The sequence below is a fragment of the Oncorhynchus masou genome, chromosome 25 (assembly GCF_036934945.1).
Source record: "Oncorhynchus masou masou isolate Uvic2021 chromosome 25, UVic_Omas_1.1, whole genome shotgun sequence".
Taxonomy (NCBI): Eukaryota; Metazoa; Chordata; class Actinopteri; order Salmoniformes; family Salmonidae; genus Oncorhynchus; species Oncorhynchus masou.
In genome coordinates this window covers 47,706,240-47,730,045 of record NC_088236.1, presented here as the reverse complement: position 1 = coordinate 47,730,045, position 23,806 = coordinate 47,706,240, and the positions used below count along the sequence as shown (strand labels likewise).

The window sequence follows — 23,806 nt, the reverse complement described above, 5'->3', positions numbered from 1 at the left end:
CTTTTTATAATTCTCTGATTGTAAATCTGCAGAGCATGTGAGTGGAGTTGAGCGATCGACAATCCCGCTCATCGCTCACCACTCTAGCGCTTGTGCACTGCTCCGATGCTTTGTGTCCTTCACAACCATTCTACTAAAAACAGCTTCTCGCTCACAAGCAGAAGAAAAAAATGCTGATCCACATTCGCTCAATTTGTTAAAATCACAATTTAACCAACACCCATGTATTTTTGTGACTATCTGGACCTACCATTTTGTTTCAATGTATTGATTTTGATTTGAAATTAAAAGTATTTTTAATAAACAACATGAAAAGGTGACAGTAAGAAGTGCTCATCATTTCAAATAGACAACTTAATCTAATAGGCTACCTATTAAACAGCATACAAATAGGTCAGGAGCCAGACATGTAGCTGAAGAAGGAATTAATTATTTAGGCTATTATTATTTATTTATTTCAAGGCTATAGCCTACAAATAAATACATTGTGAATAATTTGCAAGTGCGACACAGTCGGCTGGCATGAACATTATGCGCTCAGCATTTAAACAACATTTTGTTGTATTCAATTATAATAGTCTATAAATTGCATATACAGTGCCTTCGGAAAGTATTCAGACCCCTTGACTTTTTCCACATTTTGTTAGATTACAGCCTTACATCAATCTGCATATAATACCCCATAATGACAAAGCAAAAACAGGATTTTAGAAATGTTTGCTATTTAAATATAAAAAACGGAAATATAAAATTTACCTAAGTATTCAGACCCCTTACTCAGTACTTTGTTGAAGCACCCTTTGGCAGCAATTACAGCCTCAAGTCTTCTTGGGTATGACGCTACAAGCTTGGCCCACCTGTATTTGGGGAGTTTCTCCCATTCTTCTCTGTAGAGCCTCAAGCTATGTCAGGTTGGATGGGGAGCGTGCTGCACAGATATTTTCAGGTCTCTCCACAGATGTTCAATCGGGTTCAAGTCCGGGATCTGGCTGGCCCACTCAAGGACATTCAGAGAAGCCACTCCTGCGTTGTGTTGGCTATGTGCTTAGGGTGGTTGTCTTGTTAGAAGGTGAACCTTCGCCCAAGTCTGAGGTCCTGAGTGCTCTGGAGCAGGTTTTTATCAAGGATCTCTCTGTACTTTGCTCCGTTCATTTGCCTCGATCCTGACTAGCCTCCCAGTCCCTGCTGCTAAAAAACATCCCCACTGCATGATTCTGCCACCACAATGCTTCACCGTAGGGATGGTGCCAGGTTTCCTCCAGAAGTGACACTTGGAGTTCAGGCCAAAGAGTTCATCAGACCAGAGAATCTTGAAATAATAGCCTTGAAATACCAGGCTAATAATAATTTAGCATAAATAATTCATTTTCATTCCTTCTTAGGCTACATGTCTGGCTCCTGAGTTATTTAGAGTGTTCTTGCTCACGTCCCTCACCAAGGCCCTTCTCCCCCGATTGCATCAGTCCAACAGAAAAAGAGAACCTGCCCCGCCGTCCCCTAGTCTCGCACACAAACCAATTCGATCGAGGGCGGCCTGAGCATGCGCCGAAACATACAAGACAACAAACGGATCGTTTAATTCATTGGGGCATGTCTCAAACCCAAACCCGGCTTGTTAGCTTTCGTTGTTTTTGTTCGCTTTAGACATTTTACTTAGTAGCATGAATCGTTCCTGTTCGCACAGAGGTGAAGAGCAGAATAATTGAAGGAATGAATCCAAGCCTCACGCATATCACTTGTGGAAGGCGGGGCTAGTACCGAAGTTGACTGACTGAAAGGGAACCAGCATAACAGGGACATATTGATAGAATACATTTTGTGCACTTTTCCCTCTGTAGTACATATCTGCTAAAACAACACCTGCCATTATTGTGTATATGTGCACCTTGGCAGATTTAGCAATATTATTGATTTGGCCGCACACTTGGAGGATAGGCTTATTTAAGCTTATGGAGTCTGTAATAAAGATTTGCAGTGTAGTTTGTTATTGCCCTCATTATTTTCTGCCTGACAAGTGTTGGATGCAAATTATTATTTTGTCTCGATGTACTTTCATTAGGTCGACTTTTATTCGCAACTGCTGTGTTACCACATAGTTTCTGTGTTGGAGGTGTTGCCTCTGCCACGAAACGGGGATGTACAATCTGAAGTCCAATGAAAAATGATAGTTTTTGTTTCCAAAACGTTTTAAAACATGTGTGCCCTAATGAACGCAACCCCGGAGACGACCTGGAAAGAGAGACCTTTTTTTCTTCCAATCAGAGCTTGGAATGATTTGGCACTGTGTACTGTCAGTGACAGGGGCCCGCCTGACCTCAGAGCAAGGTCGCACAGCTCCAGAACTGAAGTGCCTCAGAAGCAGCAAAGTTCCCCTCATTTCATTTTTACCCTCCTTTAGAATTTATGCTTACGAAAAAAGATTGCAGTCACAGTGAAGTATAACTGCAGTACATTGCGTCTAAAATACTTTTTTCTGCAATTATTGCGTCCAAATTATTGCAATTATTCTGCAATTACTGCGTCCAAAATACCACAGTCGACTACCATATTTGAAATCAAATTTCCAACATTTAAATTTGCTTGTTGCCATGTGAACTCTCAGGCTTTTCGTTACGCCTTTTTTACTATTCAGAAGACGTATTGACCAAGTGAAGGGCTCGCAAACATTTGATGCTGTCCAGATCAATTCATAAGGCAAAACCAGTGGCTGTTTGACAGCAGCATAAGTATTCAGCCATATATTAAGTCCATTTGAAGGCTTATTTTAGTTGCTTGACAAAAAACTCTTGTTTAATTGCTTTATTTCTCTGATTTGTTCTTTACTCACGCTTTCTCTATCACTTGAGACAATTGCACTGAGTTATGGCGGCATATGTGGCGATGATGTCCTGAACTGGTCGATCTTGCCTGATGTAGCGTTTTAAAGATGATGCCGGTGGTGGAATCACAGGCGTACCCTGATGGCAAGCTCCTAATGTTGATGCCCTGTGACAGGGGAGAGTGGTGCCACACATGGTAGCATGCACATGTTTACACTGCAGTCTCGTGTGTAAGCAGCTAATTACTGTAGGAGGAGAAAGTCGTGGCCTGAAACCTGGCCTAGATATGAGATTCATCATCCTCTGTCCTTTCACCACCAACCAACCGGTGATACATACACATGGTACAATTGTTGTGATGACCTTGATCCTTTCTAAACAGCATTTATGTCTTCCATCAGTCTTCCACCACCTTGGTTTGTCATTGTTTTAATGCACACATTGCATTGTGACGGAGGCATGGAGAGGCGATAGTTGCAAGTTCTTTGGGTGACTCTGTACTGTGCATGTCAAGACTAGTAGGCAAATGCCCTCACTAATTTTACGAGGCTTTTGGGTTTGTAAATGGTTAACAGGCACCAACATCTTAGAATAAACAAATCAACATAAATGGCTTGGAGCACAAACACACCAGGCCCTAATTCGGAAAGTTTTAAATCCTTGCAGTTCATCCCGTGCCAGGAGCTCATGTGTCGCAGCCATCACATGTTGTCCATCATACACACAAGCACGCACATACACATAGTCCAAGTCCAATTAGGCCTATCAGGAAAAGGTTCAGGTTTGTTCTGTGGGAGAATACTTTACAGCTGATTGGAGGACTTTACATGTACCCTAGTCAAAGATTTAGAAGAATACAAACATAACTACAATTAGGAAATACAACAACTACAAATACCACAAGTCTGTGAATTTTTCACAATCCTGGCTAGATGGAGGTACTGTATTTTAGGGTCATACTGGACAAAATCGATAACTGGTCATGACTACGTTCCCTTAAACCGTCTAACTGGGGCAACGACATTCATTTTTGGGGAAATGGCTAATTCCCGGAAAGCACAACAACATTATAGATGGTTTACCACCAATCCTGTGGAGCATTGAATTATGTGGCCTGCTGTGTCTCTGGCTGGGAGAATAGGCAATACAATCACCGTAGTGTTGGTACAGAATGCTTATGTTGAGAGATGAAAGCTACCTCTGAAAAGCAGCCCAGGACACTGCCTTTGGTCGACAGTCTCAATGTTAATTGACTCTGTTGTGAGGACAATGCAGCCTGGTGAGTGACAAGGATTTATTCATATTTATTGCAGTCCCAGCTAATGCTTTTTAGGCAGCCATAATTCATTTGACTACATGTAATTATTTGTCAGTTGGCCTTCTCTGGAAATGGAAAGCAGTTACAAAGAGAGAAACGTGTTGCTCTGAGCACAATAAATCATTTTCTGCGAGAGTTCAGTCCAAGATATTTAAACTCATGAAGTTAATTGGATTTTTCAGAATAGTGAAATGGATCACGTTGAATGTTTCTGCAAAGAAAGCTTTGTATTGTAGCGTTGGTAAGTTGACAGCCAGTCACTTCCTGTAGTAGTCCTAGTGTCTGCAGGTGCCTGGCTTGGCCTGCTCTATGCCTGCTCTGCTCATCCGCTACAGGCCTACAGTACTGAGTAGAGTACAAGCACCCAGAAACAGACCAGAGGACACTGGCTATCAGCCCTAATCCACAGCCTTGACGAAGTGACAAGATTGATCGTCCTAAGGAGAGAAATCACCCCTCCTGTAGGTTATTCATCATCTTGCTGAGTAGACTGTCTGCAGCCGCATACATACTTTTGTATATATAGTGTATGTGGACACCCCTTCAAATTAGTGGATTTGGCTATTTCAGCCACATCCGTTGCTGACAGGTGTATTAAATTGAGCACACAGCCATGCAATCTCCATAAACAAACATTGGTAGTAGAATGGCCTTACTGAAGAGCTCAGTGACTTTCAACGTGGCACTGTCAGAAGATGCCACCTTTCCAACAAGTCAGTTTTTTTTACATTTCTGTCCTGCTAGAGCTGCCCCGGTCAACTGTAAGTGCTGTTATTATGAAGTGGAAATGTTTAGGAGCAACAACGGCTCAACCGCAAGGTGGTAGGCCACACAAGTACACAGAATGGGACCTCCAAATTCTGGAGTAAAAATCGAGTAAAAACACTCACTACCAAGTTCCAAACTGCCTCTGGAAGCAATGCCAGCACAATAACTGTTCGTTGGGAGCTTCGTGAAAATGGGTTTCCATGGCCGGGCAGCCACACAAGCCTGATCACAATGCCCAGCGTCAGCTGGAGTAAAGCTCGGCACCATTTGACTCAGCAGTGTAAATGCGTTCTCGGACAGACAAATCTGGGTTTGGTAGATGCCAGGAGAACACTACCTGCTCAAATGCATAGTGCCAACTGTAAAGTTTGGTGGAGAAGGAATAACAGTCTGGGGCTGTTTTTCATGGTTCGGGCATGGCCCCTTAGTTCCATTGAAGGGAAATATTAACGCTACAGCATACAATGACATTCTAGATGATTCTGTACTTCCAACTTTGTGTCAACAGTTTGGGGAAAGCCCTTTCCTGTTTTAGCATGACAATGCCCCCGTGCACAAAGGGAGGTTCATACAGAAATGGTTTATCGAGATCGGTGTGGAAGAACTTGACTGGCCTGCACAGAGCCTGACCTCAACTCCATCTCCACCTTTGTGATGAATTGGAACGCAGACTGCGAGCCAGGCCTAATCACCCAACATCAATGCTGAGATGTGAGTCCTCCATGGCTCCAACACACAGAACCAGCCACTGCACACTCACCTCAGTAGAGCAAACCAATTCATATGTGGCATCATGTAGAGTAAGCATTGATGACTGAAATATTTCAGACCACATTCACCCACCTCCGCATCCCCTTGAGCAATTTATGCTCAATGTTAATCTGTTAAAAGAAGACTTTCATCTTGACTTCTCCGCCTTTCTGAAATCTATAGTTTCTGTGTTTGTTTTGGGAGGGAGAGGCACCATCTGGTCAGATTGGTCTACAGGCAGGAAATCAGAGGACGCCTGTGTGATGGATCATGTCTTTAGTCAGGTGCTCTGTGTAGACCCACTCTCTCTCATCACTACCTTTTGATCACATGTCAATGCAAGTGCTTCAGGGGAACGTTTGAACGCTTGACTATGTATTAATTGTTGCTACTTGCAAACAAGAGTATTATGACCATGTTTTTGCTACTAGTTTTCCCAACAAAACACTCGTCTTGGCTGGTCTTTTGTGCCAATAAAGCATTGGTGAAGCGAAGGCATCTCAATGTCAGTGCTAAAAGTCCCCCGGTCTAGGTGTTATGGATACTGTTTATAATAAGCTAGAGCCCCCTGATTTGTTTGTTGTTGCTTGCAGCCCGCTATAGCTCTCTTTGTTGTCCTTAACATTTTTAGAAGACGCTTTGATATTTTTGTACTCAACTTTTGAAAATGTCATGAAGCAGTCTTGCAGTCGCACAACACAGTAGTGTAAAATGTCAACAGTGTGAAAAATAAATGTCAGTGTAAAGCTGATGTTATTTATTATTAAACTTCAGATTAATTGATCAAGGCATATTTTATTAGATGTTGATGGCAAACAGAATTTATGCCATACTCTAAGGACTCAAACCTTCCTTTCAATGTACTGTATCGCTCAGATATCCAACTCACTCATGGTCTTCTTCCATACAATGGCCTGCGTAGGAAGAAAATCAACTGGAGCGAATTTGGGGCGGTAGCCAATTTTGTTTGCAATTAAAACATCCCAATCTACACCTCCATTTTGCAGAGGAGGGTAAGGAAGTGAAATGAAGGCTTCATCTGTTGATAAAGTTATCTGGACACCATTCATCTCTCATTGCTCAAACTCTGGTCAGGTGGAACTCTAATGCGATGTCTCGGAACACAGTTGAGCATGTTTTGCGAGGAACACAGATTCCTTTTTACACCTAATATCTGCGATGGTAATCGCTCATATGAAATAATTCATCACGGCTCCTGTCCTCCTGGGAATGAAGTGTTATCTCAAACAAGGAAGTGGATCCAATTTGATATTTGCGGACATGGTTCATTTTCTGGGCTGCCTATTTGGAGCAACTCTGAAGTGACACCTGGACCTCTTTGGCTGCATGATGAGGGGGGTTTCATCAGACGGAGCAACTCTTTGAAGCGGAGTTCACACAGGCCATCAGATCATCTAGACTCAACTCAACTGTTTTTGATTTTCTGTGCAAACAGGTTCCGGTGTTCTAAACTCTGAACACACCTGGCAAAATCTCAACCAGTCCATTTGAGATGAGTCTAGATTCTGTTTTGAACTAGACACGTTTAGAGAATGACACGTTTAGAGAACGTGTCATTAAGGAAAGTGCCTTCTGTCTTTAAAATGTTATTTTCAGCCCACAATACATTTAAGATGCTGTAGGCCTATTTGTAAAGGATGTTGTAAAGGAACTCTTTATGTGAGTCCTAATCAACAAACAAACACAGTGTAGGACGTACTACTTTATTTTCAATGATTTGAATTGTGTATTTAAGCAAAAAGGAGTTGTGGTAAATGGCCAGTATACCACGGCTCAGGGCTGTTCTTATGCACGACGCAACACGGACTGCCTGGATACAGCCATTATTCCTATTATAAACTGGTTATCAATATAATTAGAAGACTAAAAAGTGTCTGTGTGTGTGTGTGTGTGTGTGTGTGTGTATAAATTTATATATATATATATATATATATATATATAATTTTATTTTTTGGTCATACCCGGGGTATCCGGTTTGATATACAATGGCTTTCAGCCAATGGACTCAAACCACCCAGTTTATAATAGTGAATAAATAGGACTTTGGCACATTTATTCTCCTTAGCTCCTAACTTAAAATAAAACCGTTGCAATCTGTGAATATGCCCCCCCCCCTTCTGTGCATGTTTGTTTCCGATTTGTGGGCGTGAAGGTGACTCTGTGCTTGTGTTCCAGGGAGCCTTGCCGGCCGACCACCCTGCTGCCGGCTGACTGGTGCCTGGGCCGGGAGGACGAGGCCCCGGGGCTGGAGGCACTACCCCTCAGGCTGATGCAGCAGGACTGCACTTCCGTCAAGACCCTGCTGCTGCGCCTCCGGAGGACCCTGCAGGAGGTAGACTGCAGTAGTACCACCTGTCACACCTTACACCAGGGATATTCAAATCAGAGCCTGGATGTCCAGGGTACTGCTGGTTTGCTGTTCGACCTGATAATTAGTTGCACACACTTACTTTCCCAGCCAGGTTTAAATCAGTATTTGATTAGAGGGGAAGAATGAAAATCAGCAGTGGAACTGGTTTTGAGGTCCAGATTTGAATTTACGCTCTCCACAGTAAGCAAGCAAGCGGGGGAGGAATGGGGTAAACATGGCTCCTCCCGCTGCAAGTTAATTCATAACCACATAGTAGTCGATAGAAACTGTAATACCGATGGATTACAAAGGTCCTAGATAATGGCATTGGTAACTCCAATCATCCATTTGATAGCAACACATGATGTAGCCTACATCAGAATGGTGGTTGCCCCAGCAGCACAGCAGTCCCAATAGCAGCCAGTTTCTACCAGTATTCTGTTCTATCAGCTCTGAACATGATATATTTCAACCTCAAAAACAAGTGCTGGAAGTAATTTCCATTTGTTCATTTAAATAGCTGTGTGCTTTTGGCGTTGTCACACAGTGAAGCCTGGAGCTTGTTAAAGCCTCAGCCCGACGCCGTGCCCTCCGCAGCTTTCTAAATGCCTTTGTGTATTTAATGGGGGTTTTAATTCTGGGAATGGATAGTATCTGGAGTGGCTAGGGAAACGCAATCAAATTACACCCCACTATTATAAATGTGATTAGCTATTTGTGTAATGGCTAATTAACTGAGAAATCACACAGCAGACTCCATGGTGTTTGGTTAACATTTAATTCTTGGAATCCATTCTACAATAACCGTGGACCAGAACCAGTCCTACAGTACCAAGCGTGGCTGCTCTGGTAGAAAAACAATGCCTCTAACAGTAGCAGCATGATTCTATTCCTTGGTGAGAAGACATTAGGCACTGCTGGCCAAGCTGGAATTCACAACATCCTATGTTGCTTTGAAGGTCATCTCCCCCTAGTAGCACCTGCCTGCTGCTGTGTTTAACCTGAGATCCAAGCCAACACAAAAAGATCACAATGCGAGTCGAATGATGCATTGTCTGATTCTCTCTGTTATTTGTTCATCTTTTTGCGTTGTCTCAAAAGACCCATCGGCCAGATAAAATAAGTCTACATGAACAATTAGAGGCTGTACAGGAGAAGGGCCAGAGAGGAGCACACAACAGAAGAACTTGAATATTAAAGAGGAAATTGTTTGCCCTCTCTGCTGACTCCGTACTCTCATTAACTTGCAAATGTGCTGCCTTCCATCACCGTATGTAAACCGCTCAGTAACAAGAATAAGAATGACTTGTTTATTTGCTTTGCGTTTTATTTGCTTGACCTTGTGATATTGAGACCTGGCGGTGGTTCTTCTCCGCTCCCCCTCTGTGGTCTTTCTTCCTCTACACATCCAGAATAAAACGCTCTAACATTGGATGAAACACAGCAGCGCGGGGCATTTCTGCTCAGCCAAAAGAGTCTTAGTGCACCGCGTGCTTTTCAGAGGCTCCTAGTACCTATGAAAGCCAAGTTTAAAGGGGGGTAAAAAGCCTTTAGTTATTTGAAGCATTACATTTCCTAATTTGAATATGATGATTAAATACTCTATCAAAGTGGGCTGAGGGCCATGTCATTAATATATCATCTCTGGTCACTGAGCTCTGGCACCTCAAATAAGGAGAAAAGCCATTACTATGAATGTTTTCAGGCAGTGCCATGCCGAAATTGAACCTTTATTTAATTGTTCAGACATTTCCACGCAAGCCTGTAGAAAAATGTTGACCTTAAACCTGCATGTGGGATACACATTGATGAAAGTTGACACAATCGGGCCGGACTAGTCTGACTACATTGCACCTTTAAGTGTACATATGACTGCTTCTCTGAAAGGGGGCATCCAAATGCATAAAATTATGAAGATTATTACCCAGTTTGGACATTCTATGTATCAAGGTATTTTAATAGGTAAGTGTACAACTCAACCTACGTGTGACAGAATAGTCACTGTACAATCGTCTTGATGTCACTGTAAATGGCAAGAAACTTGTCATTTTGCTGCCTATTTTAAGAGCTCATGTTTCAACTACCCATTGCTGTATATTTAGTCGCGTTCCTATCTCTGGTGACATATTTTATCCTCTCACCTCAAAATAATATGGTAACATTTCGAAATTGTGCATTTTTGTGTTCATGTTATTGATTTTTTTTCTTCTAAATCTCACCGCCTATCTCCCTCCTCAGAGCACTGACACAAGTCCTGCAGGCAGCCTTCATTCTCTCCCCATCAGCCCCTGTAGTGAGAAGACGCTGCCCCTAAAGGTAACTGTTTTTACAGCTAACAACTCACTTTTGCAAGGCTCAACCACGACTGGTTCCTATCTATGCCATGCTGTATAATGTACCATTAGTGCTTTTTCGAGCCTCAACACATTTAGAAGTGTATTCTACCACCTGCAGAGTTCTTTAAAAGGGGATTTGTTTGTGAGTTAGATCTTCTTTCATGCCTGCTTTCTCTCGGCATGCCCAGGAACATTTTCCAGTCCTTCTGCTTCTTAAAGTGCCACAGAAACTTGACGGGGCTGAGTCTTTCTCAGCCATAGCATCAGTGGAATTTGATCTCAATGAGATGATCTCATTAATCCCTTTGGGAAAGTCTTGGGGTGGCAGGGGAGGTTTATCAAATGGGCTTTTGTCAGGGTTTCTGAGGAAAGGGGATTTAGTTTGGTGGCGGGCGGCAGAGTGTTTGTTGCACTTTTGGGGCAGAGAACACAGGAGTGGAAAATAGGTCTGTGTGTGTGTGTCTATCTGTGTGTGTGTGTGTCCTCCTTACTGACCTACATGGAACTATGGCACCAGCAAGAGCAGCAACACTGCACAGGCAGAGCGCTGTGTGACGCTCTGGTCCATTCCTACCTTCTCTTCGCATGGAGAGGGAGGGGGAGGGAGCTGAGAATAGGAGCCCATGCATCTGACGTTGTGTTGGATGACAGGGGAGACGGATGGGTCTCGTCCTGACGTTCCAGAAAAATCTGAGTTTAAAAATAAAGCCCTGCAACCCACCTGAGACGAAACCGTGTCACTCCTTGTCCTACTTTGAGCAAAAACTTCCTTTAGGGAACATTTGTTATCCCTGCCTTTTTATAATTAGCGCCCTCGGAAAGCGGCTCCCGTGGAGAGCACAGCTTTTTTTCACTGCTCCTCCTCGGGTGGAGGCGATCTCATTGAAATGCCAAGCTCATCAATTGCCTGATGTGTTTCCGCATAACCTTTTCCCCAAACACTACACTTTTATGTTGTCTCTGTACAAACAGGTGGCAGGACAGGCAGCCCTTTCTGACAGTCTGTCCAGAGGCCAGATGAGCCTGCAGATAAACCTGAACTTTTAGAAAACTTTGGCAGCCTGCCTGTCTCCTTGTGATGCTCCAAAGGTGTGTGTGTGTGTGTATGCCAACTGCTGTTTCTTGTCATGGCCCGGCCACATGTGCTGTAAACATTCAACCCTCCATGAGAAAAAGGATAGGGTCACTAAACAGATCATGGTTAGGTCAATTCTTGTTTAATTCAGTCAATTCAGGAAGTAAATTGAAATGACAATTTTCCTCAATGGATCGCTGATGAAAATATTTCTAATTGGAATTGAGCCCCTGATACAGACGTTGTGCCCAACTCTGTTAACCTTGGGTGGTCAGGATAATTGTGAGGACGGAGAGATGCTGCATACTTATTGTTCTGTTTATTCATAGGGGTGATGGAGTGTAGGGTGCTGCTGTGCTCCCCTGCGAGTCTGTGGGACTGGGACCCTCTCTCACTCACTCTCTCTCTCTCACCCACCCCCCAGAGGTCCTAGCTATGGTAATGTGGAGATAAAGTGCCTCTCATTGAACTTCTCTAATGGAGACAGAATTAAGGATTCCCCTCAGGCGAAGGTTTAGAGGATGTTTCATTTCCTTGTTTACTCTGTGACCTCCCTGGGACGTGAAGCCACCGAAGGGGGACAAAAACACAGGCTTTCATGGCATTATCTGGCTAATAATATTGACATTTAGTTTGAATATGTCATAGCAAGGTCTATTTCAGAAAGAAACAAACTGTTAAGGAGGATATCACAGTAACAGTGGGCCAGCAAACAGTGATTGACAGACGTTTGAGGTTGTGTGAGAAACCCAAAGAAAATAAATAACGGGCATAAAGTAGCAGAAGGCACTAAGCCAATTCAAGTTTGCAACATGGGGTTACTTAGAACACATGGTATGATAGTTTGGTGACAGACTAATGGTCTTATAATGTTGTTGCCCAGCCACTGCCTTGAGCTTACCTTTCTTTTGAAGGGATCTGCCAGGGCTCTCATTATAGCAGAACATCAGTAAGGGCAACTCATCCAAAGTGCACATTGAGCAATCGGTACAGATTTCAGAAACAACATGGCCGTCTGAGAAAGTGCAGCAAGGGTCGAGGACCTTTGCACAAAGTATCTGCCGGGAGTTCTGGGCAAGAGATTGTATGGCCTCAACTTGCCTTATGTAACTCACAGCCACATTGTTCTAGTTTGTCTGCAGCCGTGCCATTGTTTCACTCTCGCTCGCTCTTGCTCACTCTCTCTCGACCAGTACGTTTTGAAGTGGGCCATCTTGGTTGTGTGAGTGGGTGTATGGTTCCTCATTGCTGCCATGGTCTCTCCTGCCTAGGGCCTGCTCCATCCTCTCCTGTCTTTTGGAAGTGCCTTCCCTCCCCTATTAATAATCGCTGCGGTCATAGTTCGCCTTAAGTTTACCAGAGGAGTCCTTGCATGTACTGTCCACACACTTTTCAGTCCTCTCGCCGCCTCCCTGTTCACTTGTAACATAATACAGTGGTCTGTGTTCTCAATCCACATTCTAGCCATCACCAACTCTAGGGTAGTGCTGTGGTGGCTCAACGCTCAGTGTTCACCTCCCCTAACTTATTCCCTTTCTGAAGTACTGTGTGTGACTTGGTCTGTACTCGTTTCCAGGAGCCGGGGAGGGAAGAGGCTCTGCTGCTGCAGCTGAGGGAGAAGGATGAGCTGATCTTCCGACTGCAGGCTGAACTGGTGAGAGACGTACCGTAGCACTACCACAATGTTTGAGAAGACGACGGTCTGAACATTTGAATTTGTGTGTCGTCTTCCATTAGAAATTCAGATCACTTCGATACAATAGAGTACAATTAAATACAAAATGGGATATGGGATGCAGTAAGTGCTGTCTTTTTAAAAAGTTGCCTGTGCAAAACAGAAACAACTTGGTTGCTTTTGGGTATGGAACACCTCAGCACGGTGCACACAGACAGCATCTCTGCTTGTAGGAGTTCCTCTGAGTGTCCTGGACTGGCTGCTCTGAGAGACAAACACACAGACTGTGGATAATACATGGTGAGGAGCAAGATACAGGGAGAACAAAAAAATATTAGCTACTCACCACTAGTGTGGAGGATGATGATGATGACGACGACCGAGTGAAGTGGGGGAGTCCATGACAACAAGCAGAGGGCACTGAGGAGACTCTTCTAATAGTAGTACCCCCCCCACCCACCCATTTTGTTTCCTTGTTTATGACTTTCTCCAGCCTATCACATGCAGCATTGCTCTCTCCTCTCCCCGTCGTTAATATAAATTAAAGACAAATATGAAGGGAAAAGTACAGTGTTGTTGAATGCTAATTTTAATCTGCTTTGACTAAATTTAGAAAGCTAAACAAATAAATCATGTTTGGAATGTTGGAATCAGATCAAAACCCCAAATATTTTAAATGCAAGACTGGAATGTCAAGTATTTTGGGAGGGTTTGTAGCGCCGTTGTCAAGTTGATATATTGCACTGAGAGAGAATATAATTTGATACTTTGCTCCCGAGACTTCATACATCGTCTCTTCTATGTCACATGCCTGGTGCCGCCAGTATGCTCCATAGAGTCGGTTCCCGTTTGACATCTGTGTATTTGCACATTCTGGTTCTAGGTACCGATTGCTCCTCTCTCCTTCTCCTCAGACTACCATATGGTCCATAGGAAAATACAGACTGTTCAATGTGTTGTTGGCCCAGCTCAGATAAGGATGGCCCAATCAATCAGGTTCCTCGTGATTTGAGGACCTCAGCCAAAGACGAGGGATGTTGTAAGCCCCCGTACTGTTTGAAATCTGGCGCGGTTGGTGTGACGATACTCACTCTCCGGCAGATTGCATGCTGCACACACCAGCCATGTCTGCTGCGACAGCATACCTCACTTAAATTCATGACAAATGCCTCAGATTTCTGAACCCTAATTGGTAGAATTGATATTAACAGAACGTAACACTCACCAGCAGCATTGCAGCGGAACCGTAAGCAGCCCCCCCCCCCCCCCAAAACAGGGCTGTAATTTTCAAGGAAACGGCAGCTCTTAGCCAAACCTGCTGAAATCTGTCTGCTGAGAAGCGTTCATTTTGCCCGAGTAAGACCTTGCAGCACATTGGCCAGCACTCCCCTGTCAGTTGATATTACTTCTTTTTTTGGTGCACTTTGCGAGGTAACCTGGTTCAATATTTGCTGACCAAATCCTCCCTGCATGTCTTTCAACTTTCCTGCCTCAGTGATTTTAGGGGGTTTTTGTCAGCTGGAATGTAATATTTTCTGTGGTGCTTTTTTTGGCATGTGGTGTTCTTAAACCGCGTGCATTAAAAAGGTACTAATAATACTACTTGGTCCTGGGATTTTTCATAGTCAAGCCACACGGTCAGGACAAAACTCCTGGCCCTAACTATGACGTAATGTAGGCTGGGAGTTGTTCCTGACTGCATGACCTGACCAGGAAGAACTCCGGGCCGCAGTATGAGTGACCGTCTCTGACGTTGGTCTGTGTGTTCTGCATGCAGGAGTGTGCCAAAGCTGCCCTGAAGCCCACCTGCCAAAAACCTGACCGAACTACGCAGACTGACCCACCTGGACCAGAGGTGAGTCCACGGATCACTCTGCTACAACAGAGATCGAAATGGAACTGTTGAGGCACCCCTGCCGTTTTAGCATCTTGTCTTTTTTTTCTCCAAATGATATTATGGCCCTCCACTTAGATCTTTCCTTTTGGAGATGTCTTAGACATTCAGCAGCCTTGGTGTTATCTCACTGCTATTGTAAAGTGCTGTCTATTCTATGAGAGCTATGGGTCCGGCCCAGTGTTTTGTTCAGCTTGCCTGGCCGAGGGTGTTGGGACCGTTTGGGAACACGGGACTTGACAGATGACTGCCTAAAATGAAGCATCTCTATAATGGCAACAAAAAAAAGCATAGTGAGTTTGCGTCTCTCTTGTTGTCTCTGGAAACATTCCCCACTGCGCATGCACACAATGACAATGGATATGGTTCTTAACTAAGCTACATACTCCTTTACACACACAGTGCACATCAACAGACATAGATAGCCCATGTTGTGTTCACATTTTCCTCACGATATTAAGTATGGCTTACTTTTTGTAAATTTTCCAGAACACATCTGGAAACGACACGATGTGACTGACTAAATGTCCGTCCGTGGCTATGTGTGCTCCTGTGTTCTTTCATTTCATGTGCCTAACGATTAGGTTAAATTTCAGAGTTACTCGTACAAAAAAGGTTTGTCTGTACAGTGTGGCGAAGCACATATGGACCGAAATGTTCACTTAATCATTTAGTTAAGCCTGTAATGGGCGAGTCTTGGTGGAGGGGTTATGTTATCACTCATTTATATGGCTGGCATCACACAATGTTTGCCTACAGCTAAGCAGTGGAAAAAGCACAGAGTGGGGTTCATCATCGCAATCATTAATTTTCTATCACTCCGACATGGGTTTTAGTGGGCGATGCATTCCTCTGCCCATACAAAGATAGGCTCGTGTATATATTTTTCTCATTAAATGTCTCTAGTCTTTGTTTGCTATTCTTACTAATGTGCTTCCATAATGTACATTCAAATGGCCCCCTGTAATTGCCTCCACTGGTTCAGGGCCTAATGCAACACAAATGTGTCAGCACCCCATTATACTTGGCCTTGAGTGTCATCTCTGAAAGGAACACGGGTGAATTGGAGATTTGTGCCGATGAAGAAAGCTTGCATATATTATGTTATTGCGTAAGTCTTAAGGACTGCTTTTCTGAAGTTTTCCCTCTTTGCTTTGGGTAATGGAGTTGAGAAGTGGTGTGTCATGAAGATACGTCTGTATCGTCTCATGTACTGTAGCGTTGCACATCACCACGTTCTTTACCTCTCCCAAGGTTTTACAGGTTATTTTACTCAGCAGCAGCAGTAGTAGCAGCAGCAGATGAGTTGCCATCTTCAGGCTCCCGTGCGTATATACTGCAAACCTTTATCGGTTAAAACATCGAGGACAGGCAGTTATCTAAAGTGTGTCTACAAGTGGGTCAGCTATTTCGAAGGCTGGTGTGACTTCAGGAGGACGTCTTGTTTTTTTGGAGCACGTTCTCCCTCTCTCCATTGGAGCTAATTTGCTGACGGGGAGAGGCAGATCAAGCACTGTACTCTCTCTGTTCAGCCCCATACCACCACCAGAGACTTCCCTGTGTCCGCTCTGTTTTGGTCATCAGTCCTGTCCACCCACTCCAAAAGAACCAAGGCTCTGGAGCAAAGACTTCTCAAAGTGCTGGAAAAGTTGTTGGGCCAAGCACCCACGCGTCATGCAGCCGGAAGTGCATGTTCCTAGGTGAAGTGCATGTTCATAGGTGAACCAATGAAGAGAGGAAGAATTGAGTTTGAAAATACGCTCTTCAAGTGTCGATAGCAAATGCATGAGCAAGGCAGTTGAATGACTCAACAGAATGAATAGATGCCGTGTGAAGCCTCTCACGTCTTCAGATAGTATTTTAAGGATTTCCAGCACTGAGAGGGAGAAAGAAAAATAGTAGAGCGAATGTGTTGCCAGAAGGAGAGGCTATTTGATGTCCTGCAGAGACTTAACAGCTCGAGGTACAGGCTATTTGAAAAAGTTTTTTCAGGGGCTTGAATCGATTGAGATTGCGCATTAAATTGGCTTGGAGAAGTAAGCAATCTTAAGAGGGACATTTTATAGGGAATCAAAAGTACTTGATGTGCAGCACTCTTCCCTCTCTCTTCCTTTTTCTCTGTGCCCCTCTCTCCAGTCTCCTTGTGGTCACTGTTGTCGCTACTTAAAAGGATGAAGGGAACCGCTAAAAGCCCGGGAATTTATAGTGTTGCCTGTAAGCTGTTGTAGACAGTCATTTAAATGGAAAAACACTTAAGCGAACATTTAGTCCACCTCTATAGGGGAGATAAGATGTTAAATGGATTGCCTTTCTTCCCGAAGATTCCTCTTGCAGTCATAAATCTGTTTTTAGTGGAATGACAGCACTTATTAAAGAGGCTCCATGAACATGGAGCAGACTGGCATCCCTGTGCCATGCGCCAGCCAGATGCCAGCGGGGATTCTGTGCTGGGAGCAGGCCACCAAGCCCTGCCAATGCAATCCTCCTGCTCTCCACTGCTCTGTAAACACCTGTGCAAAGGTACACGGCGACCATTTCAACTCAGGCATCAAACTTCACCCTGCTGGGCTCTCCCATCTCTCCTCAGCCCTGAACTCCATCCGCAACACTTTCAGCATTCCGAGAGGCGCCTGCGGAGCGTTCTACGCTTTCCTAATCTCTGATCCCAGCAGGAAAGCTGGGAGCACACCAGGGGTATAAGAAGAGGCTTCCACTGCAAAGCACTTCCCACAACAACCCCCCCCCCCCCATTAATTTTCTCGGTTTTGATTGTGTTTTTATCTGTTTCCGTTTTATTCTCGGTACAGTCATATTGTGTCTTTGAACAAGGAGCCAGGGTTGAGGACATGAGCTTCAGAGGGAGCTGTGAATGAGGGTCAGGGGTGATCAATGATGTGCTATTGACAGACACTGTGTTGACAACTAGATGCTAGTTGACAACTATACTGAACGAAAATATAAACTCAATCATTTTAATGATTTTACTATGTTACAGTTCATATAAGGAAATCAGTCAATTGAAATAAATTCATTATGCCCTAATCTATGGATTTAGATGTGTTTTTAAGGCACAATTTGCCTGTTTAATATGTATTTAATCTTTATTTAACTAGGCAAGTCAGTTAAGAACAAATTGTTATTTACAATGACGGCCAAATGCTTGAATGGGACACATTTTTATCAAAGGTATATGAATCTAAACACAACAAGAAAGAAATGTCCCTTTTTCAGTACCCTGTCTTTCAAAGATAATTCGTAAAAATTCAAATAACTTCAGAGATCTTTATTATAAAGGTTTTAAACACTGTTTCCCATGCTTGTTCAATGAACCACAAACAATTAATGAACGTGCACCTGTGGAACGGTCGTTAAGACATAAATAGCTTACAGACGTTAGGCAATTAAGGTCAAAGATATGAAAACTGGGGACACTAAAGAGGCCTTTCTACTGACTCTGAAAAACACCAAAAGAAAGATGCCCAGGGTCCCTGCTCATCTGTGTGAATATGCCTTAGGCATGCTGCAAGGAGGCATGAGGACTGCAGATGTGGCAAGGGCAATGAATTGCAATCTCTGTACTGTGAGACGCCTAAGACAGCGCTACAGGGAGACAGGACAGACAGCTGATCGTCCTCGCATTGGCAGACCACGTAACAACACCTGCACAGGATTGGTACATCCGAACATCACACCTGCAGGACAGGTACAGCATGGCAACAACAACTGCCTGAGTTACACCAGGAACTGAGAGCTTGTAGGCATGTTGTAAGGCAGATCCTCACCAGACATCACGCCTATGGGCACAAACCCACCGTTGCTGGACCAGGCAGGACTGGCAAAAAGTGCTCTTCACTGACGAGTCACGGTTTTGTCTCACTAGGGGTGATGGTCGGATGTGCGTTTATTGTTGAAGGAATGAGTGTTACACAGAGGCCTGTACTCTGGAGCGGGATCGATTTGGAGGTGGAGGGTCTATCATGGTCTGGGGCGGTGTGTCACAGCATCATCGGACTGAGCTTGTTGTCATTGCAGGCAATCTCAACGCTGTGTGTTACAGGGAAGACATCCTCCTCATGTGGTATCCTTCCTGCAGGCTCATCCTGACATGACCCTCCAGCATGACAATGCCACCAGCCATACTGCTCGTTCTGTGTGTGATTTCTGCAAGACAGGTATGTCAGTGTTCTGCCATGGGCAACGAAGACCCCGGATCTCAATCCCTTTGAGCACATCTGGGACCTGTTGGAACGGAGAGTAAGGGCTCGGGCCATTCCCCCCCAGAAATTTCTTGGAACTTGCAGGTGTCTTGGTGGAAGAGTGGGGTAACATCTCACAGCAAGAACAAGGCAAATCTGGTGCATCTCGAACAGTTTGTCTCAGTTGTTGAAACTTGTTATGTTCATACAAATATTGACACTTTAAGCTTGCTGAAAATAAATGCAGTTGACAGTGAGAGGATGTTGGTTTTTGTTTTTTTGCAGAGTTTAGTAGAATTTATCAGTATGGTCGGTATTGTTAGGCCTAGAAGTTTGCTTGAGGGACGCAAAGTTTTGAGATTTAAGGTATGCAATTCAAGAGTGAAAACTGCATACTCAACTCTCATTTTAAGCCAAGATTGTTCCTTATCTGTCCAGATCTACAACCAGCTAAATTAGGTCTCTGTCTCGTCCCCAATTCCAGATCTACCTCTGACTAATGGTAAAGCACTGCAGAAAGTAATCTTTCTGCCCTACTTACACTCCCCTCTTTTTAAATGTCTTCCTACTTCCTCCTCTTTCAGCTGTCCCTCCATCTGTATATCCTTCCTCATCTTTATGGTGCTGGCCTGTCCTCTTTAGACCTCCCTCCCCTTTCCCCTCTTTTTGTAAATCCCCCACTTTTTTTTCCCATTTTCCTCCCCGCTTCTTCTCCCTCCACCTCTTTCTGCTGTCCCTCCATCTGTATATCCCAGCTCAGCTTTATGGTTTTGGGTCTGTCCTACTTCTCCCAGAGTGTATGCGAAGGTGATAAAATGAGTTCTCGCCTTGTGCCCAGACCACGGCTCCTTAACCGTAACTCCTTTTGGGCTCCTGACACTGAGTGGGGAGGGGACGAGGATCATACACACCATTAAGCCTGATGTAATGTGTGAGGTGGGCCCCTGTGGCGTCTGCCCGATCTGCATGTTCATGTGCGGTCTGGACGGAGGCAGGGTTATTAGGGCCCTGAAAAGGGAAATAGTGTTTTTACTGTGTTTTTTTTTTACTGTGACCATCAACTTTTACTGGCAGAGGCGTCCCTCTATCAGCCTGCTGTGGTGCTGCAGCAGCTGCCCCTTACTGCAGGAGGCCCCTCCAACGTCCAGGACCTTGTAAACACAGGAGGGCGCTAAGTATGGCAGGTGGAACTTAGAGGGAGACGTACAGGCCTGCAGTCAGGGCATTGGGACTCATCCATACTGGATCAGATGAAGGTTATGTGAAGGAAGCCAGAACTTTCTTCTTGTCCTTGTAAACCGATCAGGAGGCCATCATGCTCAGGACTAACTCCCGGTTCTACATCAATAATATCTACCAGAAGGATGCACAGTTTTTTAAATATTTTTTTTAACATTTGTTATCTAGTGCACTATGCAAGCTGTTAAGCTGCCATGTTATCCATCCCTGATTCCCCCCTATTCCAGGTTTGCTGACATTGATCCCAAGATATTGGTGTGTTTTGTTTGCAGGGCAGAGCTTGCGGGAGCACGGTCATGTTGTCACGCAGGCCGCTAAGTGAGTGGTGTTTGATCTGGACTTGTGTGTGTGTGTGTGTGTGTGTTGTTGTGTTTCCTGCTTTGTGGACTACTGGAGAATGCTCCCTGCATTATACTATACAGTACCATAGAGAATGTCCCCTGCACCTGAAGCATGGCATGCCAGTGAGGCCCTGGCGTTAGGGCACTACTTAACCCCCCAGTCACTGCACCTCCTGAACCCTGCTTTTCACCCTTGACCCTGATCTGTCAGCCTTTGCCCCCCCCTCCTTGTCCTGTCAGCTGAGCCACAGAGGTTATGCACTAGCTGACCTCTCCAGTCTGATCTAGGTGCACTATGCTCTAACACAGCCACGTACATCTCTGCTAGTTGCACCGGTTGCATTAGGAATGGTAGTATGAATCGCTCACTTTTCCAATGGTTCATATTGTGGCCCTTGTCTTCCATGATTGGTTTACCCAGGTTCTGCTATTGTTTCGCGTTGAGTTCTGCGATCGTGGTTTGTTACTTAACAGCCTCCTTGCGTCCACCAACAGCGCGTGCGTGCGTATATCAGGTGGAATTGTGAGAGGAATGAACAGACAGTGGGCTGCCTTGTAGAGTGTACCCATAGGGCAGTAGCAGGCAGGGATGGATGAAAGCTCCTGTTGGTATGTGCATATACAGTGCTCCAACACCCTGGACCAGAGCTGTAATATGTCACGAGCTCTGGTCCAGGGCATAGCTAGTATCTATCTAGCTCTGGTCGACACTAGCTCTGGTCCAGGGTGTAGCTATCTAGCTCTGTTCCGCACTAACTCTGCTCTAGGGTGTAGCAAGCTAGCTCTGGTCCGCACTAACTTCTAGCTACGCCCTGGATCAGAGCTAATTATTGCGGACCAGAGCTAGCTAGCTTATAGGTACGCCCTGGAACAGAGCTTGGGACATATTACAGCTCTGGTCCAGGGTGTTAGAACACCATGGGCACATATACCATCTGAGAAGCAAGCACATGCTCTTTGAGGTTCACAGACCAGGTGGCCGCCGCGTGCATAATCTGGATGCTTGTCATTGTTTGTGGTTGGTTGGGGTACCTGTCTGGGGTGATTACTAGGACCGTATGTGTGTGGATAATTCCTTGATCCTCATTGGTTTCCCACGAACGTACATCTTTTTGCCTGGTTTAGACTTGCAACCATACACAGGCAAGTACGGGGATACAAACAACCTCTGAAATACCCCCAAACTTTTGGAATACAACCACTTCTGAGGTTGGTGAATTGTTGTATCTGAAAACATTGCTTTTCATATTGATGTCTCTAGGTTGTAGTATGTGCACGCCAGGATTTCGTTCGGAAAATGTGGTGCTGAACAATTTGAGAAATTGACCGGACCCATGTGCATTGGGTGAGTAAACTGATTAAGGCGTCCATCCGCGGTGCTCAGAATGACAAGTCACATTTAGATTACGGTAATCTTTTTTTTTTTTAAACAGCAAGTCGAGGATGCAAGGATGTGCGGCCATTCTTACTGAATTCTGATGTGCACTTTGAAGATGCTGGAATAACTGTTCACATTTACTTTTCCTTGCCCAACAAGACGAGGAACGAGCAGCAAAATCACTAGCCTATGTCACTCTACTATCCCCCATAGTAGAAAAGTTTACCTATTTTATTGGTCAGCTTGACAAGGAAGAAATAGCCTATTTCAAACAGACTCTGGGACAGAACCAGTAGGCCTAGGCTACATTTAAAAAAAATTAAAAAGAAATGAGTCTGATGCAACAGATCAGAATAATTATATTAATGTTGATGAACTATTATTTCTTCACATTATAAGTGCAGCAACGCACACAAGGCAGTAGGCTACGTGCAAATGTTTGTTCCATAATGCAATTAGTGGAAAAAACAGTCTAAAGCACATGTGACAGAGAGGAAAATATCCTAGTGTGGCTCAGTCGGTAGAGCATGGCGCTTGCAACGCCAAGCGTCGTGGGTTCGATTCCCGCTAGGGCCACCCATATGTAAAAGTAGTGGCCCCAGCCGACTTGTAAGTCGCTTTGGACAAAAGCGTCTGCTAAATGGGATATATTATTATTATAAATACGTCACAATGCTGCAGACACCTTGGGGAAACGACAGAAAGGGCAGACTTACTCCTCTCGCATTCACAGCCATATAAGGAGACAATGGAAAACAGAGCCTCAAAAATCCTGCTCATTTCCTGGATGCCGTCTCATCTTGGTTTTGCCTGAAGCTCACGTTCTAGGGCACGCACAGAAAATATCTTGCTAGTTCTGGACACGTCAGAGTGTTTTCTTTCGAAAGCTACCAATTATATGCATAGTCGAGCATCTTTTTGTGACAAAATATCTTGTTTAAAACGGGAACGTTTTTCATCCAAAAATGAAATAGCGCCCCCAGAGCATCAAGAGGTTAAACAATTATTCAAGCTCTGGCAAGTTGATCATTGCTTGACAGACATTTTCAAGACTTGACTGATTTTCATGCTGATTTAAGTAAAAAAAGAAACTGCAACTCCAGTGTATTTGGCCTTGATTCTTAGGTTATTGTATCGCTGAAAGGTGAATTTGTCTCCCAGTGTCTGTTGGAATGCAGAATGAAGTTTTCCTCTTGAATTATGCCTGTGTTTAGCTCTATTCCGTACATTTTTGTTGAAAAAAACTCCCTAGTCCTTGATGATGACAAGCATACACACACACAACATGATGTAGCCACCACCACGCTTTAAAATATGAAGAGTGGTAATCAGTGATGTGTTATGTTTGCCCCAAATATAGCACTTTGTATTCAGGACAAAAAGTGAATTTCTGGCCTCCCGAGTGGAGCAGCGGTCTGTCACTGCATTGCACTGCGAGAGGCGTCACTACAGATGAGAGTTCGATCCCGGGCTGTATCACAACCGGCCGTGATCGGAAGTCCCATAGGGCGGAGCACAATTGGCCCAACGTTGTCCGGGTTAGCGGAGGTTAAGCGGGCGGATGTTATGAAGCCCAGTTTGACGGGTAGCATTTAGCACGCAACATTTTCACAAAAACCAGATAACCAAATAAATAAAATCATTTA

The 23,806-nt window shown here is 44.4% G+C and overlaps 1 protein-coding gene across 1 annotated transcript in view; it reads left to right on the top strand.

Moving 5' to 3' along the window:
- Nucleotides 1-23,806, top strand: part of LOC135514415 (serine-rich coiled-coil domain-containing protein 1-like) — a 92,628-nt gene that overhangs the window by 23,563 nt on the left and 45,259 nt on the right. Inside the window, 4 exon segments of the mRNA XM_064937892.1 lie at nucleotides 7,852-8,008; nucleotides 10,265-10,342; nucleotides 13,014-13,091; nucleotides 14,890-14,967. Coding sequence (XP_064793964.1) covers nucleotides 7,852-8,008; nucleotides 10,265-10,342; nucleotides 13,014-13,091; nucleotides 14,890-14,967 — 391 coding nt within the window.